Here is a 24,083-nt window from a genome sequence, read left to right on the forward strand (position 1 = left end):
CCACATCAATCAATTCTGTCACCCCATTAGCAATTTCTATTTATAAAGAAGTCTACTGTGTATTCAAACAAAACTGTCAGGCGAAAACAGTGGACACAATGACTCTTACCATAGAAACCTGACAGTGATAACTGGCAAAACTCATTCCTAATGCCAAAGCCAAGGCCCCTTACCCTTACCTTGCCAAACTCTTTATTTTTTATTTTATATTTTGGCTGCGCCACGTGGCATACAGAATCTTAGTTCCCTGACCAGGGATTGAACCCGTGCCCCCTGCAGTGGACGTGTGGAGTCTTAACCACTGGACCGCCAGGGAAGTCCCTTGCCAAACTCTTTAGAATGTCAAATTAATTTGTGTCCTCAGTAGGAATTCAATCATGGGCATGATCTTACAAAGAATGTTAATGTTATATAATTTTCAACTGGAGATACAATTTATATTGAAGAATGAGTTAAGAACTGGGTATTTGCATATTTATACATAATTTTTACGTCCCTTTACAGAAAAAGACCAAGAAAGACGGCTGGCATAGCTCAATGAAATCAAACTCTAACTTAAAAAAATTCAGTCTTTGGCAATATGTAAAATTCTTTCAGAAACAAAATATATTCTCTATAATAAACGCAGAAAACCACTATATTTAATAGTTTTATTTTGAAGTTCACATTTTAAAAATGCTTCAGCATCACCTAACTACGTGACTAGAAAACATATTTTAATTCAAATTATTTAAAAAGAAAAACTGAATAACACAGCATCCCTGAATATGCAGAAGGTGTACTTTTGTGTGAGTCCTTACATCTAACTGTCGTGAACACGCTCACACTCACTAATGAGTTCTATTTTATCTAACATATTCTCATGAACATCACTTATGCAAACAATAGACCACAACAAATATGTCAACAGAATGTAGCTTTTCATTTAGAGGCCACCATCACAGGCACTTCTGAGTAAGGAAGTCACCTTGAAAATCATGCTGTTCAACATGCTTTCAACATGTTGTTGAACACGCTGTTCAACAGCTAACAAGGTTAGCTGCTTTAGTCAAGATCACATGACCTCCCTGCCTGGATGACAACAATTTATTAAAAAATAGTTGGGCTTCCCTGGTGGCGCAGTGGTTGGGAGTCCGCCTGCCAATGCAGGGGACACGGGTTCGAGCCCTGGTCTGGGAGGATCCCACATGCCGCGGAGCGGCTAGGCCCGTGAGCCACAACTACTGAGCCTGCGCGTCGGGAGCCTGTGCTCCGCAACAAGAGAGGCCGCGACAGTGAGAGGCCTGCGCACCACGATGAAGAGTGGCCCCCACTCGCCGCGACTACGGGAAGCCCTCGCACAGAAACTAAGATCCAACACAGCCAAAAATAAAATAAATAAATAAATTTAAAAAAACAGCCAACTTGGGCTTCCCTGGTGGCGCAGTGGTTGGGAGTCTGCCTGCCAATGCAGGGGACACGGGTTCGAGCCCTGGTCTGGGAGGATCCCACATGCCGCGGAGCGGCTAGGCCCGTGAGCCACGACTACTGAGCCTGTGCGTCTGGAGCCTGTGCTCCGCAATGGGAGAGGCCGCGACAGTGAGAGACCCGCGCACCGCGATGAGGAGTGGCCCCCACTTGCCAGAACTGGAGAAAGCCCTCGCACAGAAACGAAGACCCAACACAGCCAAAAAAAAACCAAAAAAACAAAAAAACAGCCAACTAGTTTCCTCCAGGGAAGCATTTTATGCCAGAAAACTGTATTAGTCTCAACATAAGCAATATCAACTGTAATTTTAATGAACAAATCAGATTAAAATTTTAACATATCAAATACTCCGAAATAATGTCAAAGGTCATTATCATTCAGAAAAAAGGTTTTTTACTTATACACGACATTTAGATTAAAATGTGACCTTTCTACAACACATCCATGTATCTGATATGTAGCAATGGTGGATTTAGCATCAATGAATGAGAACTACAGGATTTTATTCTTTTTTATTGACAAGGGAAATAAATAAATAGATAGATAAATAAATAAATAAAATCCTAAAGATCCATACATAGCTTTCTAAGATAAAAATTTTATCTTAGATCAAGAACTTCTTCCAGATTAAAGACTTTCACTATGAAATATTACAAAACTATTTTTTTTTTAAATTCCCCAAACACAAAATTAAACTCTGTATTGTAATCTAAGAGTAAACACACAAAGGCAGCTACATGTAATGTCCCTCTCAAAAAGGACCCCTAAACCATCACTCCTGCCTATGGCCAACAGGCAAATTCACTAGTACCTTGGCCAAGGAGCTATAAAATGATAGGTTCTACAAAAAGTCCAAGACTGATGAAGAAAATTCACTGTTTACCATTAACCACTGTATACACTGTAAAGTGGAAGGGAGAAGGCCCGGGGCTGTAAAAGAGCATCATTACCAGGCAGAGACAAAACCCTCATTCTTACAATTCAGGATAGTTCATAGCTTCACACAGCATTTATCAAATTTCTCTCTAATGAACAAAAGGTTAATAGAAATAGTTTTAATAAACTAAAGTTAAAACACAGAAATTATAGGTTATTAAATAATGAAGAGGAAACTATTTTGTAATTATAAACTCACATAGGAGTTAAACAAAGACAAACAAAAACATGAACAAATTGTGGTATTGTACCTTCTGAAGACATGCGTTTAGGCATAGTAGAGACAGGAGCTGGAGAACCATGAGCAGAGGGGTGAGACGGGGGTCTGGATGGCCGCGAGGGGGGCCTGGAGGGCGGCCGTGTAGGGGTGGCTGCCCGAGGTGGAAGAGAGTTGGGACCTGACTGGTAGCGAGAAGGTGGGCGAGAGGAAGGAGATGGGCAAGGCGATGGCCAGGGAACACCTGACAGAACAAATGATATGAAGGAAAGTATAAAAACTAAAGAAAAAAATGAGGGAAAAAAGTAAACAGAAAAAAAAGTAAAATGACAAAAATGATTTCTTGTACATTTTAACCCTTTGAGGACAGTCATTTGACTTGTGATAAGTTTTAGCATAACTTAACTGACATAAATTCACATTTTACTTTAACCTCCTTAAAATTAAGTCTGTTTAAATGAATACACGTTCCCAAAGGGTTAATTAGGATCTACACATACTACTGAAGAAGACAGTTAAGACTTTGCCTATTAATTCTGCTTCTGTAACTGTTTCTTGGTAATCAATTGTTAAAAGGAGTATAACATACACCAGATAATTTCACACAATAAATCACAAAACTCAGGAATAAGATTATTATTAAAAGTTTTAGCTTGACACATCAGCTATTATATCTCATTAAAAATGCTGGTTTCTTATAACTGTCTGTGGTTTTCATCTAGTTTATACTTTAATGTAAGGTTGAGTTTGAAATCTCATTAAGCAGGTACATTTAAGTAGAAATAGAACATTACTTCTACTATTTTCTAGAGTCACAGGAGTGACAGGTTAATATTCATTGCCTTTTCAAAACACATATTTTAATCTTATCAAATTAGAAAAAGGGGACCTTCTAAATAATTTATGCAGTTAAACATTCATCTAAGAGACTGCTTAATAAACAATGCAACTACAAAGCAGTCATCACCAAATAAACCGACACTGAGGGATATGCACAGGTCAAAATACAGCTAACATGTAACATGACATATCACTTACCTTAATCTTAGGAAACAGTCCAGGTCTCCTCTCCATAGGGTTCCACACACTTGAGTATCATACATTTCCCAGCCCCTTTCAGGTTTTTTATTTTGAAAATTCTGTTCATGAACAACTAAAATTCTTTACTCAGTGAGCAAAGAAATTTCACCCCCAATACAAATGTACAGAAAATACTCAAGAGTGTTCATTGGAGAGGAATTCTGGAGAAAGACTCAATGAAAACAAATGAAATTGGAAACTTAGTGTTCTCTATTTTTCTAACTTTCCAAACTTAAATACCTAAAATTGAATGTCCACTGTTAGCCCTGAGTTAGTAACTAACACACCACCAGTATTATTATTATTATTATTATTATCACCATTATTATTATTATGGCTGTGCTGCACAGCATGTGGGATCTTAGTTCCCCAACCAGGGATTGAACCCACGTCCCCTGCATTGGAGCACCGAGTCTATTTTTTTTCCATGAGTAATTACAATTTTAATAGTAATATAAATAGAATCCCACGAGTTGGCATTATAACTACTTTCAAATAATAAGATAAAATTAATTTTAGGCTGATAAATTTTAAAAAGCTTCCCATTTTATTATTTTTTTTTTAGCTATATGTATACATATATCCCCATACGCCCTTCCTCTTGCGTCTCCCTCCCACCCTCCCTATCCCACCCCCCTAGGTGGTCACAAAGCACCAAGCTGATCTCCTTGTGCGATGCAGGTGCTTCCCACTAGCTACCTATTTCACATTTGGTAGTGTATATATGTCCATGACACTCTCACTTCATCCCAGCTTACCCTTCCCCCTCTCCGTGTCCTCAAGTCCATTCTCTACATCTGCGTCTTTATTCCTGTTCTGCCCCTAGGTTCGTCAGAACTTTGTTGTTTTTTTTTTTTTAGATTCCATATATACGTGTTAGCATACGGTATTTGTTCTTCTCTTTCTGACTTACTTCACTCTGTATGACAGACTCTAGGTCCATCCACCTCACTACAAATAACTCAATTTTGTTTCTTTTTATGGCTGAGTAATACCCCATTGTATATATGTGCCACATCTTCTTTATCCATTCATCTGTCGATGGACACTTACGTTGCTTCCATGTCCTGGCTACTGTAAATAGTGGAGCACGACTGCCAGGGAAGTCCCCCAACAGTATCATTAATTACCATGGTTCCATACAGTCTATGGCACTGCTGTGTCCAATACCCCTGACTTGTATGAGAGATCCATGACCCGTGAGCTATATTTAACCTAGATACAGAGGTAGAATAGAAAAAAATATCTTCCTACTAAAGACACAAGTTTCTGTATTTTACTTAAGCTAAACTACAATATTCACCCTTACACTAAGAGTTGTTTCTATTTTTTTTTAAGCACTTTTTTTCTTCACCATCTTCACATGACTCTTGGTTGTGTCTTGTATTGCAAGTTACCTCAAATCCTTTCTTGAAGTAAGCAGAATATAAATATATAAACAAACAGTTCATAAAAATGAATCTATATTAACCACTGAGTGTTTCACACAGATTGGGATTTTCCATGTAAACTATATCTAAATAATTTTATCATCCAGTATTTTTAAAATTGAGAACCTACCCAAAGTTTCCAATTTCTTCACATATGTGAAGTGTTTTTTTTGCCAAGTGAAATGTCTTTGGTTACATTTAGCACTTTATCTTAATACATGAGTATTTCATCATGCTAAATGCTGTATATGCCAATAACATACTAATTTTTACTAATTTTACTAATTTGATATCCACAAAGGCAAATTTAAATTAAGTGAAAACTACTCCACAGAAATCATTAAAGGTATGCATGTTCTTATCAACGATGTAAAACTGTAAATATTCAGAAAACTGTATTTGATGAATGACATCGACAAATTTGGTCAAAATACTTGCCTCCATTAACTACTCTTTGGTCTGAACCAGAATTTGGGTTGAAATCTGAAGTGTGAGAGGTGGATCTCGATGGCATGGAGCCCGATCCAGGCTGGCCCATACGTGGTGAATTCTGTCGCCCACTTCCCCAGGATATGACTTCTCTATTTCTTTGTCCAGGAGGAATATATTTATTTTCCCTGAAAATGAGAGATCCTTTAAATCATTTTATCCTAATAGATACCAGGCCAATGAAACATATCTAGAAGTAATTTAGGCAGAAGGGAATGCTTGTTATTAAAAGGTTAAACACTTAAAACCAAACGGCCCCACTTCCAGACACCCCTATTCTTCCATCTTACTCTAAGCTCTAGCCTCTGGCCTTTCCTTTCCCTCAGATAATCCCGCTAAGGACAAAATATAACAGATGTGTATTCATTCTTATCCACTTGGCCTCTTTATGGCTGTTTCTATCAATCATCATCTGTCTTCTTGAAACTGATCTTCCTTGGTTTTCTCTACTTCGTTTTCTTTGTGATCTCTTCTCTTGGTGGCTGTTCATTAGTTATTCATGGCTTCAACATCAATCCCCCAAATCCACACTGTCAGTCTCACAGTCTCAACACCTCTCCCTGAACACTTTAATTCAAATCACGACTCCTAAGCTGTGAGTGCCTTGAAGACAGAATGTGTATCTTATTCTACCAGGTATGTAGCAGGTGTTTCTCAACATGTTTATGAATAAATGCACAGAAGACCTGTGAGCCCCTCAAATGCAGTAAATTGTACAAATGGACTCACTCTATCTCTCCTCAAGCTTGCTCCATGCTTTCTACCGCCATTACCAGTACAACCACCAATCTGCTTGGTTATCAAATAAAACTCAGGGTCATCCCTGGTTTTTCTAACCTTTCTATCACTGGTTCTGGTCTCATTGGTTACCAAGTTCTCACACTTGAACTATTTCAATACAATAACTGACCTCTATGTCTCAGCCAGTTCTCAATGTCCCATAGTTGGTTCATGCCATCCCCTATCTACAGGGTGCTTTTTAACATGACACAGGAAGAATTTCACTACCTCAGTTCCTATCACCAACTGTTACCACTGCAACCTCAACATACACCCTGTATTCCAGACATATGAAACAACTAGGTTTTCCCTGAACTGGACAAGTTCTTTCACCTGTCTTTCACCATGCAAGGAACTCCTCTGTTTTATGTCTCTTTGAGTGGCAGACAGATCTACTATCCTATCACAAAACATCACCTCCTCTGTTAGGCATTCTCTCACCCCACAAAGTTATGCTAGTTCCTCCTCACTTGCATGTTTCTAGTACTTTGACCACCCCTCTAATCTAGGAAATCATAATGAACTGTAATTATATGTACTCCCCCCACAACCTGTTCATTATTCTTTAACAAGCTCTTCCAGACCTTGACTTGCTCATCACTGTATATCCAACACTTGGCTCCACAGAGGTGATGCTCAAAAAATACTTTCCAAGATTATTGTAATCTTTTCTCTAACAGAACCTGAAACCAACTCCATTTGCATTCTCTACCTAAGCTAGGTTAAAGGAAGATGAAATATAGTAATAATAATACACCTTCTCACACAGACCTTGAGTTGTGTATCCAAAATACTGCATCATGATTTCCTTTAAATACCTAGTGTTTATGTTGTGGCCCTCACGTTCACTGGAATTTCTCTGAACTGCTGTGTATTTTTCTTCTTCGCTCCTATCATCATTTTCCAGGGCCACCCGGGCTTTATACTGAGCACTTGATTCAATTTCTTCTGCTAACTGGTTTGCCCTTGCTTCTCGTTTTAAAAATTCTTCTGAGTTATCCCTTTCTAAGGGCACCCTGGAACATGACGAAAAGAAAAAGCAAAGTGAGTTTCTTTAAGTCATAGTTTACATATCTGTCACAATCAACTATTAAGAGAGTTCAGAGTTTAAAATGCTGGTAAAACTGTAAGAGAGCTACAGTCATCTATTTATTTATAAATCAAAACTTGATTTTTCTTCTGTTACCTTTTCCCTAGAGGAATATAACATTTCCAAAACTGGTTGACTAGTCCCCCATAACCTCTGCACTTACCAATTTAGAGTTTTTACAGTGTAAAAAGGAAACAAAATTTATTTAGAGCAAAAAATTAGGGTATAAGTAAACTATATTTCCCTGTTTTAATGGGAATTTATCAGCGTAGGTAGTAAAAGGATAATTCTTTCACATAATCGTTTAACTTAAAATCCAACAGAAACATTTATTCAACATCATAATTTAAGTTGATGAAAATCAAAGGCAAATATGTATTAAAACAAAAGCAAACTTTTAAAACTTACGTATATGAAGATAGACTGCTATCATATGTAGACACTACACCATAATTTTCTTCATTATATCGAAACATATCATTGGGATCCCATCCATTAGACTAGAAGAAAATGAAGCTCATTTTTCAAAATGACAAAGTATTTGTCTTCTTTAATTCAGTTATAGTCGATATCTACATTAACAATATCTCATACTATTCAAGCAAAATCTAGCAAAATTAAAAAACAGGCAAAAATTTGCTTTAAAAATGTCTTAAGGAAAAACTTTCTTCTACACATCAGCCCCTACAAGTTGGTAAATAACTACAGTCGAACCTTGAACAATTCAGGGGGTGGGGTGTTAGGGTCACTGACTCCAGGAATAGTCGAAAATCTGTAGATTCAACCAACCTTGGGATAGTGCATTACTACAGTATTTACTATTGCAAAAAAATGCGTATAAAGTGGACCAGTGTGGTTCAAACCTGTGCTGTTCAAAGGTCAACTGTATACGAAACAATTATTTGAGATGTTATTAGTAAAAGTTCAGAACATTTTAGTTACTTCATAAAATAGCCTCAGGTCAGGGTTCTCTCCTTTCCCTACTCCCTAACGGTGACCTTTCTACAAGGTATTTACCTGAAACCTCTTTGAGTTGACTGATCATCAGGTCTGACTGATAGAAAGGGGTTATCATTATCCATGTCAGAAGAGGGCACAGCATCATCTGAGCAATGTTGATGGCAATTTCAAGACTAAAACTTGCCTCTAAGGTCACCCATTAACCTTGGCTCCCTCTGTGCTACTCCAGATAAAACTATAATGTAATTCCACCACTAAATCAACTACTTCGGCCAAACACATGTGGGTAGGAAATCAGTTACCTATGGAAGCTTTAAAATATGCTCTTTTAGTATATACTCCATGTAAAAAATTTAAACAGTGCAGAAAGACATCCAGTGAAAAGTAAAATCTGACAATCCCAGTGTGCACAGATAACCACCATTAACAACTTCTTGGGCATAATTCCAGACATTCTCTGTGCATATGTAAGAATATGATTATTATCATCAGCTCTCTTTTTTGAAAATTCTCTGCAACTTGCTTTTTCTTTTAATAAGTTTTAGATATCTTCCCAGAATATCTTTCTTTCCAGTGGACATACAGTACTTCAACTGAACGGAGGTACAATAAATCTATTTAACCCATGCCCTATTGATGGACAGTTAGGATGTTTCCTATTTTTCACTATTAGAATAAAATGCTGTTAAAAACATCCTCATACATAATTATTTGAAAGTCTTATGGATAAATTCTCAGAGGTAGAATTGCTGGACCGAAGTGTATGTGTGGGGACTTCCCTAGTGGTCCAATGGGTAAGACTCCACGCTCCCAATGCAGAGGGCCCGGCTTCGATCCCTGGTTGGGGAACTAGATCCCACATGCATGCAACTAAGAGTCCGCATGCCACAACTAAGAAGCCCGCGTGCCGCAACTAAGACCCAGAGTAGATTAAATAAATAAAGTGTATGTGTGTTTTAAATTCTGATAAACATTGCCAGAATGCTCTCTAGAAAGCGTCTATCAATTTAACTGCTTCGCTATCAATTAGAAAAAAAAAAAAAGTGTGCCTGCTTTTCCATATCCTCCACAGAGGTGATGTGCTGCACAAACCTGAGAACCTTCACATTCAGTTATATATGCTTCTTTAAAAAGTTTGAAAATTAATAATGATACGCTGACTATGTATTTCCAGTTTTGCAACTAGACAATGACTTAAACATCAAACGCAGATTTGTTGAATAAGACTTTTCTGTAATATTCAATGAAAGATTCTTCATCCCTTTGAAATTTTTTTTTTTAAAGATTTTTTTTGACGTGGACCACTTTTTTACAAGTCTTTAGTGAATCTGTTACAATATTGCTTCTGTTTTATGTTTTGGTTTTTTGGCCATGAGGCACGTGGGATCCTAGCTCCCCGACCAGGGATCAAACATGCACCCCCTACATTGGAAGGTGAAGTTCTAATCACTGGACCGCCAGGGAAGTCCCCCATCCCATTCAAATTTTACTATCTAAACACTCATTTTTGGCAAGAGACTTTGCTTATATCTCCACAGTTTAGAAACAGAATTTACAGAATCCTAATGACAGAGTCATTATTAAGTATTTGATTTATAGATGATGTGTTGTGCAAAAAGTAAAAATAATATATGCCAAGAGGCTTCTGGAAATAGATTTTTGTAGAGAATGTTCCTAATTTTAAGACAAAGAAGTTTACTTATTGCTTTAATTCTAATGTAATCTAACAATATATCTTAATAATGAGTGCCTCCCTGACAGACAAGAAGCCTAAAAGTCACACTTTGACCTCACCGCTAGGTAAAGTCAACAGACAAGACACCACTTTTCTTAGGCTGCCTTATTCTGCAGAGTACTCAAAGCAAAACATGCCAGCATTTCTAGTTTCCCATGGTTTCCAATTTAAATTTTTAAGTTGCTTATTAGGACTTACTTTAAAAACATACAAATAATTCATAAGCATCCCAAAGAAACATTTTTCTGTATATACTGCCTAGGGCGAAGTCTCTATTTACACAATAAAACTGCTACTTTAAATATATTCACAACAACATACTTAAATTAAAACCAAGTGATAGGATGTCATACCATATCACATGACCACATCACATGACTAATCGAAAAGATTTTGCTTACAACATCATTTTCCAAAGCCTCCAGTTCCTCACTGGTAGTGAGTTCACCTGCATCCCAGGGCTCCAGGTCCTTCTCTTTGTGTTCACCATTCACTTTAGCACTGATAGCAGAGTCAGTAAAAGCATCTGCAAAGGATGGTTTTGGTTGAAAGATCATACAACCAGACAATGGGCTATGTGAATACATACGTGGATTTATCAACAGAGATGTATGCTAAATGATAATTATGAAAAGTGAATTTCTGATACAGAAAGAATAGCATTCATTAACAGTATGCTTTCAGATGTGTAATGCTTCTAATACTATAACCTTCAAAAAACTTAATTCAGTAAATGGCATCACAGATGATTATTGGTGAAGGTGTGTTTTACCCATATAATTTTAAGCCACATGAAATGTTATAATGTATTCACACAAGTCATAAATTGTATTAAAAATAATTGCTTTGTGTTTCAGAATTCATCCAGAAATTTTCTATCAATCCATCTAAAACAAGATCTCTTTTGTTTAACAGACCCAGTAATTAGATATGCCCTCAGAGCTCCTTCAGCCAAACGTATGTTGATCTTTTAACTTTCCAAATCCACGTCTACATGCAGGGGTCAGTATCCTAACATACTGTTGCCATTAAGTAACTAAAGCCATTCAAAGTGACCCACCCCCACACAGAACCCATATTTCCCTAGAGCCACTCCAATACAAAGCTCAGGCCCCACAGTGTTATCTGTCCCCAGAAGGTTCAGGTGGCAGGCCTACCTGGACTTCCTGTCAATACTTTCTCACCTAATGTATCCTCTCCTCCTCTGCTAATGTTACTGAGAAGCACTAGCTTGTGAGAGCAGAATGGCATTAGTATGCTCACCTGACAGGAACTATCTATATCATAGCTGCTGTCCAGAAAAGAAAATCTCTGGTTGGAAGTTAGGACCCAGCTAAATAAAGGTCTACTTGGGCAATGACAGTGTTAGGAAATGCTTTGGAGATACCAGCTTACATTTAGATGTCTGGACCTATAAGGTATCACCTAGCACAGGGCTGCGGAGTTAATACTTCTGCTGACCTGGCTCTGCTAGAGAGTACTGGCTCCCAGTCACCATACCCTCACCCTTACTTCAAGCTGCCATCAAGGAGGAGGAGGAAGGGAAAAAATCAACACCTGTGTCTCCTTCAAAAGAGATAATTCCAGATGGATTTTTGATTTGGTACTCTTTCTATAACTGTCACTGGCTCCCCAGTGGGCAAGGTGATGGTGAAATAAGAAACTTGAGCCAGCAAATTTAGGCATGGCACTATAATAAGCCTAGCTAGCTCTTACCTCCTCTCATCTCAAACTACAGGTGGATAAGTGGATGTGGGTGTGTATTCATGCACACTAGGGAATAAAAGCATAACTGCACCTATGGGCTTAGCTGCCAGCTCTATCAGGCAGCATGGCTCCCGTTGCTAGCAATTATGTAAGAGCCAAGAGCGTACCAAGGGGGATCCCCAAAGCAGCATGCCTCAGCTGGGAGTGGGATTAGCATTCACTGGAAGATGACTGCATTTTGGAAAAGCTAAGAGGTTCTCACCACTGATGTTATCTTCATAATGCCATCTTCAGCTGTAAGCCACTGATGGTCCTAAAAACTTGGCTTTATATGACACCTGCCTGAGTCAAGTTCTACTCTACATCATCTTAAAGTTACAGAAATTCATGGTAAAACTGATTTTGCCATATGTATTTTCAAGAATGTGAAATGCTCCAGGAAAAACATCAAATAATGACTTACATTAGGTGGCTGAAATTCCCTACTTTAATTCTCACAAAATTAGAACAGAAAACTAGACCACAGAAAAATTACAAACCAGTCATGTTATCTTCTACAACAGGGGTCCTCAACCCCAGGGCCATGAACTGGTACTGGAACCAAGCTGCACAGCAGGAGGTGAGCGGCAGGCGAGCAAGAGAAGCTTCATGTGCATTTACAGCCACTCCACATCACTCCCATTACCGCCTGAGCTCCGCCTCCTGTCAGATCAGCGGCAGCATTAGGTTCTCATAGGAGCACGAACCCTACTGTGAACTGCGCGTGCGAGGGATCTCGGTTGTATGCTCCTTATGAGAATCTAATGCTTGATGATCTGAGGTGGAGCTGAGGCAGTGAGATGATAGCACTGGGGAGCAGCTGCAAATACAGATTATCATTAGCAGAGAGGTTTGACTGCACAGAGACCATAAGTGCTTGCAGACTCATATCAATACCCTGTCAGTGAGTGGCAAGTGACAATTAAGCTGCATCCGGTGGCAGGCTTTATAGGGGCAAGTGAGATGATGTACTTCAATTGTACAGCTGTATCTGGTGGCAGGCTTTAAGTCAGAATCCGACACTTATTTTAGTCCGTGCGTGACCCGCCCATTATTTTAATTACCACTTCCGTCTGCGCCTCTTTCCCGCACTGTGCACTTGTCTCAGTCACAGTTTTGGTAAGCCCACAAGCTAACCCTAGCCAAAATGAGTAGAAAACAAACATCACTGGAGAGCTTCTTTGAAAAGGGGGAAAGACCCAATGATGAGACAGCAGAAGACTCTGAGACTGCCAACAAAAAGAAAGTTGCACTGAAAAGAAAATACCAAGAGTCCTACTTAAATTACGGGTTCATTGCAACAGGTGATTCACATTCTCCAAGCCCACTTGTATAATATGTGGTGACCAGCTATCCAACGAAGCCATGAAACCTTCACAACTGCTTTGCCACATGGAGACCAAGCGCCCTGCATTAAAAGACAAGCCTTTGGAGTTTTTCAAAAGAAAAAAAAACGTGAACACGAAGAACAGAAGCAATTACTGAAGGCCACCACTTCATCAAATGTGTCTGCACTGAGAGCATCATTCTTAGCGGCAAACCGCATTGCTAAAGCTAAGAAGCCCTTTACTACTGGTGAAGAGTTGATCCTGCCTGCTGCTAAGGACATTTGTCGTGAACTTTTAGGAGAAGCTGCAGTTCAAAACGTGGCACATGTTCCTCTTTCGGCTAGCACTATAACTAGATGAATTGATGAAATAGTAGAGGATGTTGAGGCACAATTGTTAGAGAGGATTAATGAGTCGCCGTGGTACACAATCCAGGTTGACGAGTCTACCGATGTTGACAAGGCAACAACGCTTGTTTTTGTGCGATATAATTTTCAGGAGGATGTGCGTGACGATATGTTATGTGCACTTTTGTTGCCAACCAACACCACAGCTGCAGAACTATTCAAGTCTTTGAATGATTACACATCAGGAAAACTCCACTGGTCATTTTGTGTTGGTATATGCACGGACTGAGCGACTGCCATGACTGGACGGTTTTCTGGTTTCACTAGTCGGATCAAAGAGGTTTCTTCTGAATGTGAGTCTATACACTGTGTGTCATCCATAAAGAAATGCTGGCTAGCCAAAAAATGTCACCTGAACTTAACATTTTGCAGGATGTGATTAAAATGATCAACCACATTAAAGTACATGCCCTTAACTCACGTCTGTTCACGCAGCTCTGTAGGAGATGGACGCAGAGCACACATGTCTTCTCTTATACGCAGAAGTGAGATGGCTTTCTAAAGGTAGATCACTGGCCAGAGTTTTTGAGTTATGAGAGCCGTTCCAGAGATTTCTTTTAGAAAAACAGTCACCACTGGCAGCACATTTCAGTCACACAGAATGGGTCGCAAAACTTGCTTACTTGTGTGGCATATTCAACCTGCTCAACAAACTCAATCTGTCACTTGAAGGGAGAATAACTGTGTTCAAGTCGGCAGATAAAGTGGCTGCATTCAAAGCTGAATTGGAATTACGGGGGCAACAAGTGAACACTGGGATTTTTGACATGTTTCAAACATTAGCAGAGATTTTGAAAGAAACTGAGCCAGGGTCTTCTTTCTCCTAGCTGGTGCATGATCACCTATCTCAGCTTTCAAAAGAGTTTGAGCATTACTTCCCAAACACAAAAGACCCCCGAACTGGGAAGGAATGGATCCGCGACCCATTTGTGAATAAACGACGTGAATCAACTTTGTTCGTGCTAGAAGAGGATCAACTGCTTGAGATCGCAAATGACAGTGGCCTTAAAAGTATGTTTGAGACAACTTCAAATCTCCATACGTTCTGGATTATTAAAGTCAAGGTGCAATATCCTGAGATTGCCACAAAAGCACTGAAAAGCCTGCTTCCATTTCCAACATCCTATCTTTTGTGAAGCGGGGTTTTCTGCAGTGACAGCAACCAAAACGAGATCACAGAGTAGACTGGACATAAGCAACACACTTCGGGTGTCACTGTCTCCCATTACCCCCAGATGGGACCATCTAGTTGCAGGAAAACAAGCTCAGGGCTCCCAATGATTCTGCATTATGGTGAGTTGTATAATTATTTCATAATATATTACAATGTAATAATAATAGAAATAACGTGCACAATAAATGTAATGCGTTCGAATCATCCCAAAACCATCCCCCACCCACCCCTGGAAAAATCGTCTTCCACGAAACTGGTCCCTGGTGCCAAAAAGGTTGGGGACCGCTGTTCTACAAGAAGTAGTGGGATTATTAATTCATATTTAAGATTCTGTTAATGTTTTAATCACACAAGTTTTTGAAAAGCATGTATTTAAATGAGTAAAGCATTTACTTAGATGGAAACCCAGCATTAAATATTTTATTCAAGAAATTAAAACCCAGAACAATAGAAGATTTTTTTTAACAGATCACATAAATGGACTTTTATCATTGTAGGGTACGTGTGTTATGTCAAAGTATTTAGGAAAGACTAGGGACTGAGCCAAGCTGTCCTCAAATTGAAAAACTGAAATATACAATAAAAATAGCTTAAATATATTTCTATCAGTATTATTTTAAACAAAATCAAAAAGAATCCCAAACAGGGAGCCAATGTGAAAAAGCAAGCATTTAAAACTTCACTGAACCAAGCTATACTCTGCTAATTACAATTTAGGTGGTATTAAAGAGGCCATTATTAAACAACCTAATTTTTTTAATGCTACATTTTCATCTTAAACCTTCTGTTTACAATACCAACCTTATAAAGGAATTAACTGTTCACAGGTTGTTACTTAGCATCACATTTTCCTTTCAGGGCAGAAAAGCGGGGGAGGGAAAACACAAAAGTATGTATCTGTTAGTAGGGAATGATATTCCTTAATTTAAAAATTTCCCCCAAAGAAAGTCCCTTTTTAAAGATGAGCAAATGACTGCTGGTGGGAATGTAAACTGATACAGCCACTATGGAGAACAGTATGGAGGTTCCTTAAAAAACTAAAAATAGAACTACCATGTGACCCAGCAATCCCACTACTGGGCATATACCCTGAGAAAACCATAATTCAAAAAGAGTCATGTACCACAATGTTCACTGCAGCTCTATTTACCACAGCCAGGACATGGAAGCAACCTAAGTGTCCATCGACAGATGAATGGATAAAGAAGATGTGGCACATATATACGATGGAATATTACTCAGCCATAAAAAGAAACGAAATTGAGTTATCTGTAGTGAGGTGGATGGACCTAGAGACTGTCATACAGAGTGAAGTAAGTCAGAAAGAGAAAAACAAATACCATATGCTAACACATATATATGGAATCTAAAAAAGAAAAAAAAAAAGGTTCTGAAGAACCTAAGGGCAGGACAGGAATAAAGACGCAGTCATAGAGAATGGACCTGAGGACACGGGGAGGGGGAAGGGTAAGCTGGGACAAAGTGAGAGAGTGGCATGGACATATATACACTACCAAATGTAAAACAGATAGCTAGTGGGAAGCACCTGCATAGCACAGGGAAATCAGCTTGGTGCTTTGTGTCCACCTAGAAGGGTGGGATAGGGAGGGTGGGAGGGAGACGCAAGAGGGAGGAGATATAGGGATATATGTATAGCTGATGCACTTTGTTATACAGCAGAAACTAACACACCATTGTAAAACAATTATACTCCAATAAAGATTTTTAAAAAAAGGGCTTCAGAAGAATCTACCATCATTAGTAAATGTAGTGCTTTGATTCAAGTCTGCTCACAAGAATAAATCAAAGTTAACTGTGAAAAACATGAGGCAGGTTTGAAAGCGATGAAACAATAATGCACATGTCATAAAAAATATGCAAAGTTGAAATAAAGTTGATATAAATACCCCCCAAAAAATAAATAAATAAAGATAAGCAAACGGTTTAGGGAAAGACGTGCATAAGATGTGCAGAAGTAGAGAATCAGCAAAATGAGGCTGAAGTGTCAAGATGGCAGGGAAAAGCCTGCTCCTAAATACTGTATTTCAGGTCAACATAGTACCATTAGTTAGAAGGAAGTGAGACCTGGATATTCCATTCTACACTATTACCAGTATCTACTACTGTAAATCCTCAGTATGTTATTTTATTAACAGCCATGTTTGGATTTTTGAAAAATCATTGTTGGTATTAAATAGTAAAATGTTATTGCCAGGATTTCTGCAAAATTCAGAAAATCAACTGGCTATAATCTAATTGCAATTGTGTGAATTTGTGTGCAGATTTTCCAATGCCATAAAGTCAGAATATATTAATTTTCCATTATCCTCTATGATAAGAAGCAAAAGCATTATAAAAGCAAGAAGCAAGAATACAATGTGACTGGCAGAAAAACGTTACCTGTTTCTGAAGGAACTACAAGCACAGAAAGAAAAAAAAGACAATAAAATGATCAGATAATAAAATATAACGAAGATGTGCTTCATTCCCTGCCTTATGACATCCAATTTAGGGAAAGGGGGAGACAGAGGGAAAGGGCATAATATTGTCCCCTGCCTCTAAACCTTCCCTTCCTTCTGATTCAGGGCAGAAACCCAGTCGTTCTGAGTCAGTGCTGCCACCTGGTGGTAATCAGAAAGAAATGTCTCAACCAATGCGCAGCCTCTCTCAGGCATTCCTCAGCCCCACACCCAGGAAATAAATGTTCTCTGCTCAACTTTTCCTCTTCTATCAATATATCCTCAGTCAATTAGGACTCTGAAAAATCAAAGTTGTCTGAGATTTTTTTAAATGGCCAGAATAGTGGTGAAAAAAGTAATGTGCTAGTGACATGCTTTAAGTTAATAAAAATAAATTTAAAATTAAAACTACAAAATGACATAAAAGTGAATGAAATTAAAAAATCATTATCAGACTTGACATCAGAAGCCCTCAAATGTACTTTCAGAAAAGTCTTCACCAAAATCCTCAGCTACCCATTTCACCTCTCAATTAAACTTTTTCTCAAACACTGAAATTCCAGATAAATAAAAAAACTTATTTCAATGATACTGTTCTGTTTTGATCAATTATTAATACTGTGACATTTTTCAACAATTAAAAAAAATATTTTCTCGGGCTTCCCTGGTGGTGCAGTGGTTGGGAATCTGCCTGCCAATGCAGGGGACACGGGTTCAAGCCCTGGTCTGGGAAGATCCCACATGCCGCGGAGCAACTAGGCCGGTGAGCCACAACTACTGAGCCTGCGCGTCTGGAGCCCGTGCTCCGCAACAAGAGAGGTTGCGATAGTGAGAGGCCCGCGCTCCGCGATGAAGAGTGGCCCCTGCTTGCCGCAACTAGAGAAAGCCCTCGTACAGAAACGAAGACCCAACACAGCCAAAAATAAATAAATAAATAAATAATTTTTTAAAAAATAAAAAAATATTTTCTCATCATGTACCATGAGTTTTATATGGACCAATCTATACACAACAGAGCATCAGTTACAGTGGGTACCAACCTAGCAACTAAGAGGCCATTTTTAATTCAATTTTAGCATTGCTGAGTACTGATAATGTACGTGCTGGTCATTCAGTTTGGATGAGCTGGGGACTCATTTTTGACTGAGACACAATCCCCGTCTTTTCCTGCAGAAGCTCCCAGCTAAGGGAGAATAATTACAGAGGTGGAGTAAATCTTTTAGAATCTAACGTGTAAAGTGCTAAAATATAATTTAGGGGGAAGTAAAAGGTGTTTTAATACAGACTAGAGTTAAAAATAGTATTTTTCTGAATTGCACACAAGTCCATAGGATTCCCCCAAGGAAATGGAATTTGAGGCCAGAGGAGAGATTACCCTTTTTATTTTATACTTTTACGTTCTATGTAAGTTTTTACACTATGAATATATACTAAACCATGTATTTTATTATACAGATAATATTAAAGAACACAGTATTAAAGAATAGGATAAACAAATAAGATGGGAATAATGAACACAGTAAGGGCCCAGGGTGTGCGGAACGGAACAACAAAAGCAAAGGGACAAGTGGAGGTGTTGTCCTCAGGCAAGAGAGAGAAAAAAAAGAGAAAACTGCAGGGAAATGGGGCACAGGGAGCCTCTAGATTAAGGATTCTTAACCTTTTTCTTTGATCTATGGACCCCTTCAGCATTTGCAGGAAGCCTATGGATTTAAATGCAAAAAATACACAGAAAATCAATGGAGAGCTTCCCTGGTGGTGCAGTGGTGAAGAATCTGCCTGCCGATGCAGGGGACATGGGTTCGAGCCCTGGTCCGGGAAGATCCCACATGCCACGGAGCAACTAAGCCCGTGCACCACAACTACTGAGCCTGCGCTTTAAAGCCCATGAGCCACAACTACTGAGCCCCATGCACCACAATTACTGAAGCCCGAGCGCCCTAGAGCCCACATGCCGTAACCACTGAGCCCACGCGCTGCAACTACTGAAGCCCACACTCCTAGAGCCCACGCTCCACAATGAGAAGCCACTGTAATGAGAAGCCCACTCACTGCAACTAGAGAAAGCATGTGTGCAGCAATGAAGACCCAACACAGCCAAAAATAAATAATAAAAAAATAAAAATTTTAAAATTAAAAAAACAAAACAAAACAAAAAAACCCAACCAAATCTAGGGACTTCCCTGGTGGTGCAGTGATTAAGATTCTGCAATCCCAAAGCAGGGGGCCCAGGTTCGATCCCTGGTCAGGGAACTAGATCCCACATGCATGCTGCAACTAAAAGTTTGCATGCCACAACTAAGAAGCCCGCCTGCTGCAACTAAGATCCAGCGCAACCAAATTAATTAATTAATTAATTTAAAAAATCCAAATCTATACAAGTGATATGAAATTAACTGAATTCTATAGGCATGGAAGTCACAGATACTGCTAACACTAGTGGTTTGTTGTCTGCATTAATAACGGAAAGCAACGCTCCATTTCAATCAAAGATTAATGAAAATAAAGATGTGATATTTTTTCCCACCCAAGTTCATCAATGCCCTGAATCTTATCCATGAACCATTTGGAAATCCATGGATCCAGGTTAAGAACACTGGCTATGTGTTCTAAAAAGCAGGAAGAAAGAGCATTCTGCTGTGGATAAAGGAAACGAGGTAAACAGAGTAAGGAACTGGAGGTGGTAGTCATTAATTAGGGTTGCAGAAACAGGTTAGAAAAGGGTCTGCTGAGCTGAAGCTCCAGCCAAGAGCTAGAAACCCTACATTCCTAACTAACAAGCACCACAATGGTATTTTCCCCAGCCACACTCCTTTACTTAGCTGAAGGAGTAGACAGAGAGGAGTTTAAAAATGGAAGGCCAGGGAAGGGTCAGAGAGCCCTGTGAGAGGTAACAAGAAAAGGAGTAAAAGAGTAAAGGTCAAGGTGGCTATGGTCAGAGTAGACCTTGGAGGGCATCCTGGAAGAGAAGCAGTTACAAGTGATGACAAAGTCATGAAAGCAGGCTGCTAAAATAAGATGGAAATGAATGATATTGAAGTAACAGAGCTAAATTTCTGCAGGAATAGTGTTCTGTTCCAAATGATCAACTTGAAAATAAAATTTTGCAAAATCTACCATTTGCAAACTAACATTTGAAGATATAAGAAGGGTCTTAGCCACAAAACTATGGGAAACTTAAATACAGTCCAAATGTATATACCCCTCTGTTCTAAATACCAAGAAGTTATAATTATATTACAAAATGAATCAGACAATAGCTCTTGCCTATTAAAAAATGCAGAAGTGGATAATGTTCATTTTGAACAACCACAACTATTTTCTAATCATAATTCTGGGCCTGTTAAGCAGAACTATTTAATATTTAAAATGTTGGAAGTGGTTTGTTTGATACACCATATGATGACAGTTACGTAGCCACAAAATTCAGGTCTTTGAGGTTAGATCCACAAAAGTCAGTTTTTTCTTCAACTTTAAGCTTTAAAGGAGAAAATGAATCAGGAAGAACTAGTATAAAGTGTTGAAAAACAAAACATAGGTCATCCTGACTTCACACATGATAAGGTCAGGACAGAAAATTAGGATTCATCTCTGTAGCACATGTCCCCTACGAACAGGCAACAAAGCCTCCCCTGCTCATAATCTCTTCTTGTCCCAGCAGCTAGAATTCTTGACCAAACACCTGTCTTTAAAAGTCTCCTGGGGGAATTCCCTGGCAGTCCAGTGGTTAGGATGCTGCACTTCCACTGCCAAGGGCATTGGTTCAATCCCTGGTCGGGGAACTAAGATCCTGCAAGCCACAGGGCACAACCAAAAAAATTAAATTTAATTAAAAAAAAAAAGGCTTTTGTGCAAATAAAATAAAAGCCAATAATGGCAAAACCATGACTTTCTAGTAGATGGAGATGTTACAATAAAGGAGAACACACTGGTGAGCAAATCCATGCAACACCTAACAACATTCCACAGAACAGGACAGACCAACACGACAAAATTAAGAACAACAGGCCAACCACCTGCACCCCGCATTTTACTCAAAATTTTCAATAATTTTAAAAATAATTTCTTATCTTACTAGAAAAGAATGTCATTTTTCCAAACAGAGAACTACCTAATCATATCTTTGCCTCTAGGGTACTTTAACAAGGAAAATGAGTTTTGTGACCCATAAGTAGAAAGGGGTTTATTTCTACCCTGGTTAGCACTAAAATAAAATAAGCTAATCTCTAAGGTGTGGTATCTTTTACTCATGTGATTTCAAACTGAACCGAAGTAAAGTTGATTTCATACTGTTCTTCACAAATGAATACATTGTGTCCTTTGACATAAATTCAAGTATGTATGCATTTCTAACATACACAGCAACTAAGGCAAATTAATTACTTTAAAAGACCTTCAAAATAGACCACATGCATGTTCTAATACTTCACTCCCTTACCTGTGCTTCTGACTTTTCTCACTTGTACCAGAATCATTTGGGCCTTGTTTTCAAAGTTAGCACCTGGGATTTTGTTTTCTGTATTTCAAAAGGGTATTAAAATGCCTACTAGAAGCAACCTTTCGTCAGAAAAAATATACTCTGGATATGTCATGTTGTAGGAAAGCTGCTTTTAGTCTGGCTAGGAGTAACTGCTTTCTTGAGTTTCCTGGAAATGAGTGGTAATTACCAGTTGTCTATGGCAATGTCTATGTAAGAAAGAAAAAAAAAGAAACACCAAAAACTACTAGTTTTTCCCTGGCTTGGGTGTAGTGTGTGTAAAGACCTATAAAACTTTAAAAATATCAATTGAAAGAATCAGTATACACTGAGTACCTACTACATATCTGTAAGGCATTATGCTAGATACCACAGGGTATACACATCCCTAGGTTCTATAAACATGATATCTGAACTCCAGAAAATTATAATGCATTGGGAGAGACAAAATACACTCACAAAAAGATATACACTGCTTTGTAAAGCTGAGTGTTCACTACATGGGGTAAGACAACTGATTTTTCAACTGTGCTCCATGAAATCTGATTTCTTAAAGGTACCTGAGCAGACAGAGCAAAAGCTGAATTAATAAGGTTCTAGGATAATTCCCAATCCCCTCCCCCACCACTGCCTTATAAGTGGGATTCAGCATGAGATTTCCTTGGGGGTAGGGGGGAACAAACTATTCTGTGCTGAAAATAAAATGTAGTAAAGCTTAGAAGCCATTGTTATAGGCAATCAAAACAGACCACAGTGAGCTGGGAAGGTCAGGGAAGACTAAAGAGGAAAGGAGATTTGAGCTTGGTCTTGAAAAAGTATCTAAAATTCTAGTTAGGAAGGAAGATATTCAGAGTGGAGAATAAATCCAGCAGTAAGATAACCAAGCTCAAAAATGGAGAGAAGAATATCTAGCATGCAGAAAACGCCACCTTAGGTCAAGAAGTGGATTAATACTGGGGAATAATGAGAGATGAGGTTGAAAAAGAGAAGTTCCACTGGGGAGGGCCCTGAATGCCAAGGTATGGCATCCCAACTTTATTCTGTAAGCCACAGTGGTCACTGTAGATTTTTTAACAAGGGATGAGATGTCTGACAACAAAACAATATAGCCTAGAGCAATAGTTATTTTGACTGTGATCATCACAGAAAGTTTCTGAGTCCTGAAACTCAAAGTAAATTTACCATTCAAGGAAGAAATGACAGAGCCTTAGCAAGAGAACTGAGATGGAGACTACTGGAACAGCTGAAGCAGGCAAGAGAGCTCAAGGATGTCAGCTTCCAAAGTGCAAATACAGGAGAGGAAAAGCAGCAATAATGAGCTCTAAGAAACACAGTACGCCACGTGAATAAGTTCTTTCCTGAGCAACAAGCAGCTCCAAGGAAAAGTACAGTGTATCATGTTAAGAGTCTCTTATTTTCAGTCCAAACATCACTCCTTGTGTTAAAAATAAATTAATTAAAAATTTAAAGAGAGACTCTATGGTTTTCTAGTTAGAATCAAACCAAACCACCCAAATCATTTTCTTTTGTTTTTTTCTGAGATCTGACCCAGGCACCCCTTTGACCAAAGTCTGGAAAGAATCAACTGATGTGGAAAAGCAAATACCTAAGTTCTGTTTTGTTAAAAATACAATTTGCAAATTAATTTGTGTTTCTGTTCCTCTGATGGAAACCAACAGAAAAGCCTAGAATATGACTAAACAACAGGACAGACATCTCGATCGGTGCACCATTCAGAAAGTGCAAAGGATACAGGGCTTCCACAATAAACAACCATACAAATGCTTTTGATGTTACAATATACTTTATCACAAGTCTGAATAAAGTAACTGGACCCAGAAGCTCTATTTAGGCAGCGCCAATCTGCACCAGAATGCATCAATAATGAAGAAACCTGATATTCTTCCTATACAAAACGAACTACAAAATTTTATAGTACTATGATAAAATGAGATAAAAAAAATATTCCTGAGAGAAAAATATATCCTAATTAAATATTAAAAAGCAGTAGTTCTGGGGACTTCCCTGGCGGTCCAGTGGTTAAGACGCTGCACTTCCACTGTAGGGGGCAAGGGTTCGATCCCTGGTCCGGGAACTAACATTCCACATGCATGCATGTGGCGCAGCATGGCCAAAAGTAAATAAATAAATAAATAAATAAATATGCAATAGTTCTTATTTCCCCTACTAATAAACTGTGTTTGTGAGATGTACAAATTGGATTCCCTAGTTAAAACTTCAGATAAAACATTTTTAAGATAAAATATTTCACCTTAGTTTTACTAGGCCCTTTATGTAACATAAAGG

At 38.6% G+C, this 24,083-nt stretch overlaps 1 protein-coding gene across 12 annotated transcripts in view; it reads right to left on the reverse strand.

Annotated features, from left to right (window-relative positions):
- Positions 1-24,083, reverse strand: part of ATXN2 (ataxin 2) — a 137,492-nt gene that overhangs the window by 58,379 nt on the left and 55,030 nt on the right. For 11 of the 12 annotated variants that reach the window (XM_068563246.1, XM_068563239.1, XM_068563237.1 and 8 more), the window contains exons 6-10: positions 10,587-10,711; positions 7,899-7,990; positions 7,219-7,416; positions 5,570-5,748; positions 2,656-2,865 (exon numbers count right to left, since the gene is read on the reverse strand). In XM_068563246.1, coding sequence (XP_068419347.1) covers positions 2,656-2,865; positions 5,570-5,748; positions 7,219-7,416; positions 7,899-7,990; positions 10,587-10,711 — 804 coding nt within the window. The remainder of the gene's footprint in view (positions 1-2,655; positions 2,866-5,569; positions 5,749-7,218; positions 7,417-7,898; positions 7,991-10,586; positions 10,712-24,083) is intronic. The other variant, XM_068563243.1, reaches the window with a different exon arrangement.

The sequence above is a fragment of the Eschrichtius robustus genome, chromosome 14 (genome assembly GCF_028021215.1).
Source record: "Eschrichtius robustus isolate mEscRob2 chromosome 14, mEscRob2.pri, whole genome shotgun sequence".
Taxonomy (NCBI): domain Eukaryota; kingdom Metazoa; phylum Chordata; class Mammalia; order Artiodactyla; family Eschrichtiidae; genus Eschrichtius; species Eschrichtius robustus.